Consider the following 16,369-nt stretch of genomic DNA (forward strand, 5'->3'; position numbering starts at 1 on the left):
TCCCACTAGTTGAACTAATATCTTCTTCATGCATGCTTGATTTTGCATTCTTCTTTCTTCATCTTTGGTTCGGTAGAAGTAGATGTTGCTTCCTCTCTAGTTGCACATACAGCCGCATCATTGCCTTCGATTATACTAAGAAGTGCACTGACATCTATTAAATTTCTTTCTATCAACAAATCAATGTATTGCCCTTCCCATCCCAAAACCAAAATGAACATCCTTCGTCCTACACAAAAGAATGAGCAAGCTCAAAGTGAGCCACCGCAATTTAGCTAAAGAATGAACTGTGAAACAAGCTACCGCAAGTGCACGTACCCCGTCGTTTTCGCATTTGAAGAACACCCATCCGGGGTGCTTCGGCGTGCTCGAAGTGAGCCGCAGCACTTTCCGCGTGCAGTCGTCGCACTCTATGAGCGGCGTCGGCAAGCCACAAAGACGCTGCGCGAGTGCCGAGCCCCGTGTGGACGGCCGGACGAGTACGGCGGACGGACGAACTCGCACCTGCATGCGGCGATGCACCCTTGCCTGGGCTGCGGGAGAGGCCCCCCGACCACTCCATCGCTTTGGGCAGCAACCGGCGGCAGGAAAAAGCCAAATCCGGCGGCCCACGATGAAGTGCCGCAGATCTGCAAATCCGGCGGCCCGCCGACGCAGGGGGAAGGGGGGAGGCCTCGTGCGCGTGGCGGCCTTCTGGCGTGCTCCTACCGTCTGCGGTCGCCGGAATCTTGGGCGGCGGCCGGCGGCGGCGCGAGAGGGGAGAGGAGAGGTGGTTGGTGGGAGAAAGCGCGGGATGAAATGTCCCCCCACCAACCGCTTCCGCTTATATGCAGGGCACCGCAGCCGCGAGGGGGAAACCCGCGTTTTCCCGGGTTGGGCTCGGGATTTTTTCGCGCCCTCTAAAAAATTTTGCGGGCCGGGGCGTGATGCGGGGTCTGATCGGGCGGGTTTTTCCGCCCCGGCCTGCATTTTGACGGTTATTTTATGGGTCGGGACGGGATGCGGGGTCTGCTAGAGTTGCTCTAAAAAGGTATACCAACAGGAAACCCTAGAAAAAAATGTATACCCTCGACGCCCATGCAAAAGTAAGGCGAAACACCGATGGTCTCTCATTTCCAGTGAGCTCAGTAAAAGGTAGAGCTGCTAGCAGGTCAAAATTCTGTTTCGAAAATCAAACCACTTCGTTGCATTGTGTGCTGGAGGAGGAATGACTGAACCAACAGTTGATGTTACCGTGCACCAGTTGTTGATGTACCATGCACGCGACGGTACATCAACTGGCATACTAATGTCTAGTGGTGTGGTGTGGTGCACCGTGCACGCAACGCGATGTTGTGGGGGCCGAGATATTACGGCAAGGCGCAGCGCCATCGTTTTTTTTATTGTGTCTGCACGACAAGGCAGGGTGAAAAGGGACGGGAGGTAGATAGAGGAGGATTGAGTTTGACACACACGAACCAACGGCACTCATTCTCGAGGATGGTCGAGGTGATATCTACGTACTCCCTTGGTCCCTTTTTATCTTAAAAAACTAATGATATCTTCTCCCCACGCATGAGAGGTCCTTCACTGGATATTTATGTTGTTGTTACCAGTGTTTAATTAGGTCGACTAGAAATGGCGCTTCTTCCCTCCTATATGGCGCTTCTTCGCGGAGTGGCCCTCATGGAGCCACAGACTCGGGTCGCCAAGTGTGCTCGCTTGCTTGGCACGTCGCTTTTGCTGGCCACTTCCATCTCTTGTTCGCTGCTGACTGGTCGTGATTGACTTTAAAAAAAATCTAAAAAAATTCCCAAAAAATAAAAACAATCGTGAATTAAAAAATGTTCATGGTTTTTGATAAAGTTCACGAATTTGGAAAAAATCATCAAATTTAAATTTAAGTTCATAAATTTTTAAAAAATCACCGATTTTGAAAAAGTTCATCGATTTTGTAAAAATAAATCATGAATTTGCAAAATGTTCATGAATTTTATAAAAAGTTCATCGGTTTTAAAAAAAGGTTCATCAATTTTGAAAAATAAATATAAACAAATTGAAAAAAGTTCATGGGTCTAGGAAAAAGTTCATCGATTTTGAAGAAAAAGTTTGTGAATTTGAAAAAAGTTCATCGATTTTGAAAAAAAGTTCACGAGTATGAATTCTTTTAGCATTTAAGAAAAACAAAGAAAGGACCAAGAAAAAAGAAGAGGAAAAAGAACTAGAGCAAAAAAGAAACAAGAAACAGAAGGAAAATAACGATGAAGAAACTGTCCAAAAAATGTCAAGCGAACCGGAAAAACCGGTTAAATCGGAGGCTTTACGCAAACAAAGAAAGAATAACAAGAAATGAAGAAGTATGAAGGCATAGGCATTTGTTGTCCCTAGTGGTTAATGCGGCTTAGACCTAACAAATAGATCGCATGATGCACCTTTTTGCGGTTTAAGAGAAAAAAAAGAAAAGATGCAAATGGGCCGACCCAACATGAGGGGGATGCACCTGTTTGCTAAAATGCATAGTGACAGACGTCTGAAGCGTCAAATAGGAAATGCCACTACCGGGAAGGCAAGGAAGCACAAGACAATGACATAACAAAATTTAGGGTAAGACACAACCGTAATCACTTCTACTGGCCTCAATAGCATGCTAAAGCCACCAAATTGTACATGATGCTATTGGCTTGACTCCCCTCCAAATGTTACAGCCCGAGATAGCACGCTATTGTTAAAACTTGGTTTTGTATTTTGTTGGTTTGGTTCCGTTCGGTTTTGAACTCCGATCTCGCCAAGATGATACAATAAAACGCAGCACCTTCGAGCTAAAAAAGGGAGCCTTTGTATTAAAAAAGAGGACATGAAAAATATATGATGTGATAGAATTTACTAGATGAGAAACGTAATCGGGTCCCTGACATCTTCTTCATGGTTGTAGCTACGTCGTCGTTAGGGACAACGCTTCTTGGGACGGAGAAGCTTCCAATGCACCACGACATAGATGCCATGGAGAAAATGACTAGATGAGCTGCCTCCCTTTAGGCACTTTTGGCCGGTAGGAAGAAATAAGAAGGCCACCCTTTGGCCTGCATGTAAGATGGCGAGATGGAGTCAGCCGATAACCGAGCACCTTGGCTGGCTTTGCAACCAGTCCCAATCAGCCATCGAGGATGATCACAAACCCCATCCGGATCACCATCTCCTCTATGCTTTGATTCCACCACCATAGTGACCTTGGAAGATGGAGAGAGAGCAGAGCACCACCGTAGGGACAGAAGCACAAAGCTTATTGGTGGAGGCACCGATTTTGCGTTCCATAATAGCAGCTGACCATCAGTCAGCACCACCAGGATCGCCACCACCAAAAGCCAGCAACCGCTACTCGCTTGAAGCGGCGGCATCCTCTGCACATCGACATATCACGAGACACCACATGGGCAGAAGACAAACTAAAACTAGATGCTCTATTCACAGAACTACACCGAGCACATCTCCCTTTTCTGTTCTAGCCGTCGGAGAAGATAGGGGGTTGAGCCGGAAGATGCGGCTCTCTGTCGAAGCGCATGAGTTGTCTCCACCCTTTCATCGATAGAGGTGCCCCGTGACTATTCAAAAGCACAAGTTGGCTATTTCCTGTTGTATGTATCCTCCCTTTCTAGTTCATGTAAGATTTCGTGGAAGCATTCCTACTCCCTCGAGGGGAGTCGCGTGCGTTTATATTGATGAGGCCAACGGCCTTGCCTTGGCGTACAAGGAGAGGTACAAGAGTTTGGTTACAACACGAGATAAAGGAAGAAGTTGAGGTTACAACGGTATGGAGCCACAGACTTGGGTCGGCCAAGCACGTGTGCTCGCTCGCTTGGCACGTCGCTTTTGCTGGCCACTTCCATCGCTTGTTCGCTGCTGACTGGTCGTGATTGACTTTAAAAAAAATCTAAAACAATTCCCGAAAAATAAAAAGAATCGTGAATTAAAAAATGTTCATGATTTTTGAAAGGGAAAACTTTGTTTTTGCCACTCTAGCTTTTGACCACTTTGCTTATGCTACTCTAGAATTTGACATTTCACTTTTGCCACTCTTAGTTTTTGACAATACATCACAATTGCCATTCCGTGGCAAAAACAATAATTTTAGAGTGGCAATCGTGATACATTGTCAAAATTTAAGAGTGGCAAAAGTGAAATGAAAAGTTATTGCTTTTGCCACGGAATGGCATTTGTGATGCATTGTCAAAAACTAAGAGTGGGAAAAGTGATATGTCAAATTCTAGAGTGGCATAAGCAAAGTAGGCAAAAGCTAGATTGGCAAAAACAAAGTTTTCCCTTTTTGAAAAAAGTTCACGAATTTGGGAAATAATAATCGAATTTAAATTTAAGTTCAATTTTTTTAAAAAAAACGTCGATTTTGAAAAAAGTTCATCGATTTTGTAAAACAAATCATGATTTTGGAAAATGTTCATGAGTTTGAAAAAAAGTTCATCGGTTTTAAAAAAAGTTTCATCAATTCTGAAAAATAAATATAAACAAATCGAAAAAAGTTCATCCATTTTGAAGAAAAAATTTGTGAATTTGAAAAAAGTTCATCGATTTTGAAAAAAGTTAACAAATATGAATTCTTTTAGCATTTAAGAAAAACAAAGAAAGGACCAAGAAAAAAGAAGAGGAAAAATAACTAGAACAAAAAAGAAACAAGAAACAAAGGAAAATAACAGTGCAGAAACTGTCCAAAAAATGTCAAGCGAACCGGAAAAAACCGGTTAAATCGGGGGCTTCACGCAAACTAAGAAAGAATAAAAAAATGAAGAAGTATGAAGGCATAGGTGTTTGTTGTCCCTAGTGGTTAATGCGGTTGATGCACCTTTTTTGCGGTTTAAGAGAAAAACAGGAAGAGATGCAAATGGGCCGACCCAACACGAGGGGGATTCGCATGTCCGCTAAATGCATAGAGATGGACGCCTTAAGCGCCAAATAGGAAATGCCACTGCCGGTAAGGCAAGGAGGCACAAGACGATGACGCTAACAAAATTTAGGGTAAGACGCGTCGCTAATCACTACTACTGCCCTCAATAGCATGCTAAAGCCACTAAATTGTACATGATGCTATTGGGTTGACTCCCCTCCAAATGCTATAGCCCGAGATAGCATGCTATTGTTAAAACTTGGTTTTGTATTTCGTTGCATTGGTTCCGTTCGGTTTTGAACTTCGATCTTGCCAGGATGATAGAATAAAATGCAGCACCTTCGAGCTAAAAAAGGGAGCCTTTGTATTAAAAAAGAGGACATGGAATATATATGATGTGATAGGACTTACTAGATGAGAAACGTAATCGGGTCCCTGACATCTTCTTCATGGTTGTAGCTACGTCGTCGTTAGGGACAACACTTCTTGGGACGGAGAAGCTTCCATGGCACCACGACATAGATGCCACGGAGAAGATGACTAGATGTGCTGCCTACCTTTAGGCCTTTTTGGCCAGGAGGAAGAAATAAGAAGGCCGCCCTTCGGCCTGCATGTAAGACGGCGAGATGGAGTCAGCCGATAACCGAGCACCTTGGCTGGCTTTGCAACCAGTCCCAATCAGCCATCGAGGATGATCACAAACCCGATCAGGATTACCATCTCATCTATGCTTCGATTCCACCACCATAGTGACCTTGGAAGATGGAGAGAGAGCAAAGCGCCACTGTAGGACAGAATCACAGAGCTTGTTGGTGGAGGCACCGACTTTGCGTTCCATAGCAGCAGCTGACCATCAGCCAGCACCACCAGGATCGCCACCACCAAAAGCCAGCAACCGCTGCTCGCTTGAAGCGGCGGCATCCTCTGCACATCGACATATCACCAGACGCCACATGGGCAGAAGACAACCTAAAACTAGATGCTCTTTTCACATAACTACACCGAGCACCTCTCCCATTTCTGCTCCAGCCGTCGGAGAAGATAGGGGGTTGAGCCAGAAGACACGACTCTCTCTCGAAGCGCATGAGCTGTGTCCCCCCTTTCATCAACATAAGTGACACGTGACTATTCAAAAGCACAAGTGGGCTATTTCCTGTTGTATATACCCTCCCCTTCTAGTTCTAGTGTGGAGAAAATGGAAAAGAAATCAATGAGTCCAAACCAAGACTATGTTTTTTTTTAGGAAACCGGGGTTATGGTTGGATTTATAGCGTTGGTAATTATCTGGAAACTATAGTAGTAAGGTGCACTGGGAGAAGAGTAAATAAAATTTTCAAAAGCAATTGCCTCACGCGCTCGGCATACCATGGAAAGGTGGACACACTCAACAGTCAGGGACCATGAATCACTGCAAACAGTGGAGTGGGAGTAGGAGTAGTGCGTGGTTTCTTTCTCCGGTGAGTCCCCGCCTGGTCGTCCTCCATTTCATTGTTGGGACAAACCCGGTCGGGCGACGAACGCCGCGTACTCTTCGGCGACACGAACGCCGGACGAACCTTTCTCTCTCTTTCACCCGCTTGAACAGAGGTAGAAGAAGAAGCACAACACACTGGATTTTTCAGGCGACCAACGTCATGCCGCACGAACGGCGCCACGCCGATGAACGGCGCAACGACCGCACGCACGGCCTTTCTTTTTCTCTTAACCGGGCACATACCCCGCGCTCTACAACGGACTGGATTACATGCTTAAATAGCCAGACTCACCAGCCACCCCCGCAGCCTGAACGCACACATAGCTAAACTACCCTGGAGTGTGGAGTCTAACAAACTCTATCCATGCACACACACGGACGCCCACCTCCTAGAATATCTCAACCACATGCAACCATATCCATCCCATGCATGCACGTAGCTAACAACTCTGAAGTCTAACTAACCTACGTGCATGACACACACGACATAATCAACTGACTCAATCATGATTATCCTAACATTCATTGTCGGCACGGCCGCTTTTTCTTTCTCCACTGAGTCTCCGCCCACAGACTCCAGGTCAAGCCTGGTCGTCCACTCGTCCTCCATTTCATTGTCGGCACGGCCGCTTTCCCCCCTCCGCATCCGCCTCTCCGCTCCCACCCTCCCTCCCTGTCAAGAAGGGTACTCCTCCGGCGAGGACGCCTCCACCCTTGCCGTCAAGTTCTTCTCCGGCCCGCCCGACCTCAGCCATCCTTTGACGCTTGTCCTCCGGGCCCCGGCGCCGCTTCCCCCGGCAGAAAAGGGTACCTACCGTAAGCCAATAAGGTGGGTGATAGATGGGAACTCGTCCCCTGGTTTTTTGGTTAGTTAGTGCTAGATCCGTATCCTCCGTGGATCTAATCAGGGGGCTCCTTTTTCTTCAATGCTTTTTTTGGTTGCTAACTATATAATGGAGAACAAAGGTCCGTCCGATTTGTTTCAGATTAAGACTTTCTATATCGATGTCTCTTTCACACTTCATCAGATAGACATATCACTTCTGTAATTTCTTACACACAGATTCTCTTTTCTTGTTGCCATACATAATCAAGAGAACAAGTCCGTCCTCTCTTTCAGAATTTTTAGATCGAAGTCGACTTCAGAGTTCAGAACTTCAGATAGATATACAGTAATATTTTTCTGCAAAAATTGCTGCTTCTTCTTGTTTGCACGTACGGCTAATGAACAACACTAATTATGCATGTTTCAGGCCTAACTTCCACAACCGAGATGACGGACGGCGGCCAAGGCAGCGAACTTGCTGCTCTGGAGAAAGTGTTGCTCGATGAAACTGCGGATCCAGTCAATCTACCTTTCTCGCTGCTCAGCTCCATCACAGGAAATTTCTCTGAAGCTCAGGAAATCGGCAGGGGCGGGTTCGGAGCCGTTTACAGGGTAAGCAAGCATACCCTCCACCCTGAACTGAATTAACCAGAAAGCTGACACAGATTCTATGTGAGATGCAGGGAGTGCTTCCAAGTGGTCGCTCTATCGCGGTGAAGCAGCTCTTCGAGAGGTACGAGATCCTGGACAAGAATTTCGAGACCGAGGTCACCTATCTCGCGGGGGTCAAGCACAAGAATACCGTGAGATTTCTCCGGTACTGCTCTGAGACGCAGCAGGTACTGATGCCATATGATGGGAAGCGTGTCTTGGCAGATGTGCGGCATAGGCTGCTCTGCTTTGAGTACATGCCCAAAGGATGCCTTGCTGACTATGTCTCCGGTAAAGTCAGATTAGCCTTATAGTTTTCTTTGCGTTTCTACTATAGTAGTAGCAAATGTCTACCAACTACAGTCCAGAGTATTTATTGTTTGCCACTCTTCTGAGCTTTGTTAATTCCTTTTGCACACTAAATGGTACTCCCTCCGTCCCATAATGTAGGATGTGTTTTGACACTAGTCCTACATTATGGGACGGGGCGAGTAGTTTTCAGCTCTGTTCTTATACCGCTGCAAAACATGCACTCTTCTGTTTGGACATATTTTGAATTCTCATCCTCTTTGCCTCAGAGAGAGGAGCGCACTAACAAATATCTTTTCCTGTTGTGGATAGAGCTTAATCGAGCATCCAAAAAAAATATCGGAGTATCTCCCACGTTTTGACAATGAGATGGGTGTTTCGAGAACTTCCTTTGAACTTGTTAGCATATTTATTAACTTTCGAAATCGGGCAATCATTCACGAAGGCCCTTTTTTGTTTCGTTGGACTGCTTATTCCACCGCATATGGTACTAACTATTTGTTATACTGTATCCTCTTCGCAGATGCATCTTGTCGACTTCAGTGGACCACACGTTACCAAATAATTAAGGGGATCTGTGAGGGCGTACATTATCTTCACCAACAGGGTATTATTCACATGGACCTCAAACCTCAGAATGTATTATTGGATGATAACATGGCGCCCAGAATTGCGGATTTCGGTCTATCACATCGCTTAAGTGGAAGCCAGAGTCGGGCTATTACTGAGCACAAGCTTGGGACAATGTAGGCTAGCAATTTTCTTTGCGAACTTAACATTTTTATTAGTCATCTGCAAAAAAATTTTGCATACTCTTCATTCACCTAATCGAACAGACTACACCAAAATTTTGTGCAGGGGATATATGGCACCAGAATTCTTAATTAGTGGAGAAATCACCTTCAAGACCGACATATATAGTTTGGGCGTTATTGTAATGCAGATCCTTATGGGACATAAGGAGTGCTCCAGTGTTAAGGAGGTAATTATTTTGTATGTGAGGTTTCAACAAAAAAAATTGTAGACAACATGTTTAGAAGAAACCACAATCTTGTTGGAAAAAAAATTCAACATATATTCAGTTAGTGTATCTAATTAACATTAGAATTTGCAAATGACAAGATCTGAATGTTGTCTTTGCAATGATCTTCCACCCAAAACATAAAGTAAAATAAAGCTGATTTTGATTTCTAAAGTCATTTTGTGCATCGAAAGATTAATAACACAAAATTAATCAAGTGAGAAATTCAAATTTGTTTGTGATAGTAATCCTTGCATTTGGTCTCTGGTCCTGATCCATACGGCTGCGTGTTTTTGTTTTTCTGTCCTAAATGCATGTCGTCCTTCTTTATAACAAACCATGGTTATCAAATTGCAGGTAGTTGAAAGCTGGACGGACATGTTTGGGATATCAAATAGTCACACATCATTGGAACAAGTAAAGGCATGTGCCGAGATAGGGATAGAATGTACGAACTATTACCCAGGGAACAGGCCGACTACATGGTTTATCATCCATAGAATACTGGGTGACGCGGAAATTTCAAATTGGCCTGTTACAAGTGATGTAGGTGCCTCAACAGAAGGGCAGGTACAATCACTCAATAGTAAATGTATGTGATCTACCAGTAATTATTCAGTGATGTGTCATGGTCATTTTTTTATTTTTGTTATAGATAAGCATTGCCTCCAAGCAGGCGGATGAGTTGAAATTAATGGATGGTTCTGCTGCTACACCATCCAAACTGCCACCATCAACATTGGAGGTGGAGCAGGACGATAGCAAATTGAGCCAGGAGAGGAAGAGGAAGGCATCAAACGTGAGTGTGGCGACTAGGGTGATGAGCATCCTGCATGGCAAGCTTACCACGTTCGTGGGCAACGAGTACAATACGTGTTATTTAGTGATTTCTCCTAAACATGTTTTCATTTTTATTGTAGATAAGCTTCTCGAAGCTAGCGGATGAGCTGAAGTTGACGGGTAATTCTGTCGCTAGTGGCAAGCTGATGGATAATTCTATCACACCATCCCAACTGCAACCATCGGCACTGGACGTGGAGAAGGAGGATGGCAAGGTGAGACAAGAGATCAAGAGAAAGGCATCAACCATGCTCGGTGGCAGGCTTACCTTATCCATGGGCGCCTAGTACAATATGTGCTATTTAGTGATTTCTCCTAATCTTGTTTTTTGTGCGCAGATAAGCTTCTCCAAGATGGCGGACGAACTAAAGTTGGTGGATGATTATGTTGCACCATTCCAACTGCAACCATCATCGCTGGAGGTGGAGCAGGAGGATGCCAAAGTGAGCCAACAGAAGAAGAGGAGGGCATCAACCGTGAGTGTGGCGACCGGGGTGATGAGCACCCTTAGTGGCAAGCTTACCACTTTCATCAACGATGAGTACAATAAGCGCAAAGAGGTAAGGAAGCAGATGTCGTTCCTTGAGAAGGAGTTGAGTGCCATACATGCTGCTCTTGAGCTGCCGGAGCTCATGAATGAGCTTGCTCCAGGTGTAAAAAAATTGGAGGGATGATCTCAGAGAGATTTCCTACGACATGGAAAATTGCATTGATGACTTCATCCGCCAATTCGGGGGTGAGGATGTTGAGGTAGGTTTTTTCTGGGAGGCTGCTGAACTTCACAAGAGGTTGTGCGAGCTTCATCAGATTTCCAACCAGGTGGAAGAGCTTAGGACTCTTGCGGTAGAAGCAAATGCTCGACGAGAGAGTTACAAGATTGATGATTGCAAGCCTAGCTTTGGCCCTGTGGCTGTTGACACTCGTTTGCGAGCGGTCTACCAGGAGGCAGCCAACCTTGTGGGCATTGAAGGCCCTAGAGAAGAGGTTATTAGTTGGTTGATGAATACTCAGAAAAAACTAAAGGTTGTGTCCATTGTTGGTTTTGGAGGCCTGGGTAAAACTACACTTGCCAAACAGGTGTTTGACAAGATCAAAGAGCATTTTGTTTGTGTGGCATTCTTTTCAGTTTCGCAGAGGCCTGATTTGAGAGTGCTTCTCAATCGCCTACAACTGAAACTTGGGATAAATGTCTCTTCTCACGATTGCGGGTTTGACGACATCATTGAAGAGCTAAGGAAGTATCTCACAGATAAAAGGTAATTACTTACGTTCTATAGTCATTTGCAATGGCTACTATCTTAAATTTGAAGTATCAAGTAATTGGTGTGCATGTTCTGGTTATGCTTGTTTGTCCATGCATGTGGGAAGTTTGAATTTTTTTCTTATTTTTACGATTGTGATATAGATTCAAAATTACAAAAACATGTTGGAGCAGAAACACTGTCTTTTTCCCGGGTACTCGGATTCAAATACCAATGGATTTTTTGTTTCTTTACTGGCTTCATATAATTCTGAAAACACAAGTTTTCTTGAAGCCTCTTGCTCATATCTCTCATCAAAGTGTGCAATTCTATAATGTTTCTTTAACAGATCCCACACTATACATCTTCTGAAAAATTTGATTGATGTATTGTACTTTTTTCACTCAGTGTAAAAAAATTGCTAAGATGTTTATTGGAAGAGTCTTGTGAGGGAGGGCGGGAGGAGGGAGGTGGAGAGAGAGGGAGGGACCAACCATCCGAGCAATAGATTTGCTTACATCAATTTTGTTTTTATTTTGCATGCTTCTTTCTTCGACGTAGTCATATCCTGCTACATTATAACCATGCGCAAACATTTCAACAGGTACCTTATTGTAGCTGATGACTTGTGGGATCAATCAGCATGGAATACTATTAGTTGTGCTTTTCCAGAAAATGGAAATGGGAGTAGAATAATTGTAACCACACGAGTGGAAGATGTGGCTGGCATGGCCTGTCATAATAACCGTGAGTGCATTTACGCAATGAAGCCCCTCAGTGATCAGAACTCAAGAATGTTATTCTCAAATAGAGTATTTGGGTCTGAAGTTGTTTGTCCACCCCATCTTAAAGATGTTGCGGCTGAAATTCTGAAGAAGTGTGGTGGTATGCCGCTCGCAATTATCACTATAGCTAGCCTATTAGCTACTCAAGTGAAATCAAGGAAACACTGGGCGAGCATAAGGAAATCTCTGGGTGCCCAACCTGCCACAAATCCTTCATTGGAAGAGATAAAAAAATATTAAACCTTAGCTACACACATCTTCCTCTTCATCTCCGGCCATGTTTTCTGTTCCTTGGTATGTATTCTGAGGACCACATCATACTACGGGATGATCTAGTTAAACAATGGATAGGTGAAGGCTTTGTCAGCAGTTTGCATGGGCCAGATTTGGAGGATGTTGGTAAGAGTTATTTCAATGAGCTCGTCAATAGAAGCATTATTCAGCCATGTGAAATTAGCTACGGAGAGGTGTTGTCTTGCAGAGTACACGACATGATGCTTGATTTGATCTTAAGCAAGTGTGTAGAAGATAATTTTGTAAGCGTGGCACACAATTCTGAGGACATGGCAAGACTGCTGCATCTCAGCAAATACAAGGTTCGCCGGTTATCCCTGTGCTCCATGGCTGTTGGTGGAGCAACATATGACACTGCTATTGCTACTAGGCTGTCACAAGTTCGATCATTACTGCTCAGGAACGCTATACTCCCTCTTTTGTGGTTCAAGTACCTTAGGGTGCTAATCATTTTCAATGACCGGGAGATAGTTGACCTCATCGCTGCTAGCCAATTGTTTCTGCTGAGGTGTCTGATGGTTAGAGCTTGGAAGATAGAGCTCCCTACTCAACTTGGTGAGCTTGTTTACTTTTTTTTGACCCGGGCCACAACCCCTTTCCATTAAATGCATAACGGAAATACAAAGTTCAACATTCAGCGAACACCGACCCAGTATAAGCGACTACAGCATAAGGAAACGAGAAAGGGGTAAGGCGAGATCTGGAAACCCACTATGAGCACTCGTCATCGAGCAGCCCATCGCGGGACGAAAACCCAGTGACACCTAGCATCACGCAAACCACTAGACCTAACCAGTTCAAGACAAACTTCAACAGGAAACATAACAGTACTACAAACGCCCTGCTCGCAGGCAAGACACAGGGGAGCAAAAGACCCTCGCGCAGGAATGCGATCCACCAAACGGCTGCACACAGTTTCGAAGCTCTATTCTGCCTTGGTGGGGTAGATTCAGTTCGTCGCCGATGGAGGTGCACAAATCCTCATCATCGTCGAGGCATTCGATCTCAGCATCTTGGCTCCCCGCTCCATGGACTCTCGATCCTCACCAGCCATCAAACCTGCCCAGTATGTCAAAAAGCCACAAGCAGCATAAACCACATTAAAATGACTTTTAAGAGATTTATGTTCAAAGGTAGCCTGATTGCGACTGGTCCAAATTGCCCAACAAATAGCTGCCAAACCAAATGTATAAAACTTGGCCCCATCGGGAAGGAAAATGTAACAACATGAGCTTGTTTACTTGGAGACGCTGGACATAAATGATTGTGAACAGATAAAGAGCATCCCTTCAGATATAGTTCATTTGCCCCGCCTGTCCTGTCTGGTTCTTCCAAATTGGACATAGTTGCCTGAAGGTATCGAGAATATGAAATCACTGCACTCCCTGCGAGGGCTTGACATGAAATCGCTGAAGTGTTTTATGGGTCTCAGCGAGTTGTTCAATCTGAGGGAACTGCATATGTCAATAGATACTAGTTTGGAGTTGCCAAAAATTGATGCTTTGATCTGCTTCATTGAAAAGCTCTATAACCTTGAATATTTGTTCATCTCTGGCAATCCTGCTGAATGTGAGCATAGCCAGCAGCGCTCATCATCTAATCCTTTTGAACATATTGAGCGTCTTGAATTGCAATTTTGGCGGTTATGGAGAGTTCCAAAATGGTTGTGTGGTCTCCATTCCCTGCGCTTGCTTAAGCTGTATGTTGAAGAGACATCAACTCAGGATGTTCATCTGCTTGGAAAACTTCCCTCCCTCGTCCACCTCGAATTCAGAGCATGTGAAATCCCTGATGAAAGAGCTATGTTAGGCACGGGGCTATTCCCAGTTCTGGAGTTCCTAAATTTCTGGTCTAGGAAAGACACTACAACGTACCTGGGCTTCGAGGCAGGTGCTATGCCCAGTTTAAGAACACTCAGGATCCGTGGGTCCCACTGGGGCGGCACTGTACCAGTCGGCATGGAGCACTTGTTACACCTCCAGGAGATCAAAGTGCATGGGGTCTGCAATAATAAGAATACGGTGGAGACGTTGAAAGAGGTCAAGGACGCATTCAAGCAGGCCTTGCTGATGCACCCGAACCGCCCTTCTGTTGAAGTTCATCATTTATAGCAGTGTATAATTACCACATGCATCGCACTATGTCTATCTTCCGTAGACCTGCTGGGGAAGTGAAAAGGGGCAGCTGATTAAGGAAGGAGCCCGCCACGAATGTCTAACTTTTCCGGATGTGGTTGTACTCACGACTGCCGATGTGTCTGCTGCATCTTTGTTTTTGACAGCTAATGGGGGATACCGATTAAGATCTGTATTTTTCTTGTAATCTGCCTCTCTGTTATGGCTTGTAATCCCGATGATCAATAAATGAATGCTCCTCCTGATCCTTAACTGTCATTTGTTGGAACAACCCAGTCCATGGCGAAGGCTGTCTGCTACGCACGGGAGAAGGCACCTCCTAGAGAAGGTGGACCGGTGTAGCCGAAGCTCCTTTGAGAGAAGAATTGACATCCAATTTTTGCTGGAGAAAAGAATTGTCAGGTTAATTGATCGTAATCCAATGCAAATGAGCGTGTACAACACAGAGTAGAATCTTAGTAATCCCTTCAGAACTACAAAGAGAGGGGGGGAAATGATGAGAGCAGAAACTATTTTCTCCATTTGCCCTGCATTTTTAAGTTCAACCCTTCCTTTGTACTTTGCTGCGATCTCACAACTGATTTCAGTTGAAACATCGCCTAAAAGCTAGAAATAATAAAAGCTGCGAACAAGAACATCTCATTTTTCCATTCAACTTGGGTGAATGGCAAAACAGTTGAAGCTGACAGAGATAACATGACTTGGGTGTTGTGCCAAGCAGGTGAAGGAAGTCAATACAAAGAGTTCATAGAGACTGAGTGTTGTAGAGATCATGCCGTCTGCTATAGGTTGCTTGGAGGACATGCAATTTCCTGAAACTGCATCGTTAACCCGGTTGAATGGGGTGCGCTTTTCACAGACTGAAACTGCACTTCATGATCTACATTGGATCACGACAGTTTGTAACAAGTGCTCAGCATCGATCTGCAACAATCACTCTCTGTCAGATGCATGTAACAGTCTATCTATATATTCATAAACAGACTGACCAGAATGAGCAGAGGACTGAATCCCAGCTAGAATCATACACAATCTTGATGGCTGCATGCATCGTTCTGATGCAGAGGCCGGGGGATAATCTCCTTTTCGAAAAGAAAAGAATCATACACAATCTTGGTCTAGTGGTTTTTGCATTTTTCCTACGTGTATATTTTTTCCATTTTATTGGATCCAAAGTGAACTCCTTTATCTCACTTTTTATGCAGATAGCGCCGATGAACTAATCTATTATATACATAATACAGAAGACAAATAAGCCACCACGTTATTCCACACAGATTAAATTACCTCAACCGTTAATTTTAGATATAGACGGTTGAGATTTAAAGATCTAACGTTACATACAAATATTGTGTATGAGCAATTTCTATCACATGCCAAGTAAACAAAAGACTGTCACGTATATGTCTATAATGGAAAAAATCAAGCATAATCACATACATGATAAGGACTCCTCCAAACAAAACATCACGTATGTCACAAAGGAAATAAAGGGACATCTTATATTTGGAAGCACCAACCAAGGCTCCGTTTATCCTCAGAAGAAAAAAACATCCGGTTATGCACCAATTGAAGGAAATATGCCCTAGAGGCAATAATAAAGTTATTATTTATTTCCTTATATCATGATAAATGTTTATTATTCATGCTAGAATTGTATTAACTGGAAACATAATACATGTGTGAATACATAGACAAACTTAGTGTCACTAGTATGCCTCTACTTGACTAGCTCGTTAATCAAAGATAGTTATGTTTCCTAACCATGAACAAAGAGTTGTTATTTGATTAATGGGATCACATCATTAGGTGAATGATCTGATTGACATGACTCATTCCATTAGCTTAGTACCCGATCGTTTAGTATGTTGCTATTGCTTTCTTCATGACTTATACATGTTCCTATGACTATGAGATTAT

The 16,369-nt window shown here is 44.1% G+C and overlaps 2 protein-coding genes and 1 pseudogene across 4 annotated transcripts; all 3 read left to right on the plus strand.

The window, feature by feature from the left end:
• Window positions 1–7,584: 7,584 nt before the first annotated feature.
• LOC125518101 (cysteine-rich receptor-like protein kinase 44) lies at window positions 7,585–10,770 on the plus strand. 2 transcript variants are annotated; one of them, XM_087534973.1, is made up of 9 exons: window positions 7,585–7,785; window positions 7,857–8,115; window positions 8,657–8,879; window positions 8,992–9,115; window positions 9,512–9,724; window positions 9,810–9,953; window positions 10,075–10,209; window positions 10,333–10,554; window positions 10,646–10,770. In XM_087534973.1, exons 1-9 carry the CDS (start codon window positions 7,588–7,590, stop codon window positions 10,649–10,651), a joined length of 1,524 nt encoding a protein of 507 aa, XP_087391099.1. In that variant the 5' UTR covers window positions 7,585–7,587; the 3' UTR covers window positions 10,652–10,770. The 2 variants fall into 2 exon arrangements, with proteins under 2 accessions (XP_087391099.1, XP_087391098.1); XM_087534972.1 differs by having other exon boundaries at window positions 10,333–10,668.
• Window positions 10,691–13,665, plus strand: LOC147956945 (disease resistance protein RGA5-like; annotated as a pseudogene). Its single transcript, XR_015610513.1, has 2 exons — window positions 10,691–11,250; window positions 11,840–13,665. The product of XR_015610513.1 is annotated as a disease resistance protein RGA5-like (transcript).
• Window positions 13,666–13,681: 16 nt separating this feature from the next.
• LOC147956946 (disease resistance protein RGA5-like) lies at window positions 13,682–15,637 on the plus strand. The gene has a single exon (XM_087534974.1). The coding sequence runs from the start codon at window positions 13,682–13,684 to the stop codon at window positions 14,423–14,425; it is 744 nt and encodes a 247-aa protein (XP_087391100.1). The 3' UTR covers window positions 14,426–15,637.
• Window positions 15,638–16,369: the final 732 nt, after the last annotated feature.

This window comes from Triticum urartu, chromosome 7A (assembly GCF_056163025.1).
Source record: "Triticum urartu cultivar PI428250 chromosome 7A, HENAU_Tu73, whole genome shotgun sequence".
In the NCBI taxonomy this organism is placed as follows: domain Eukaryota; kingdom Viridiplantae; phylum Streptophyta; class Magnoliopsida; order Poales; family Poaceae; genus Triticum; species Triticum urartu.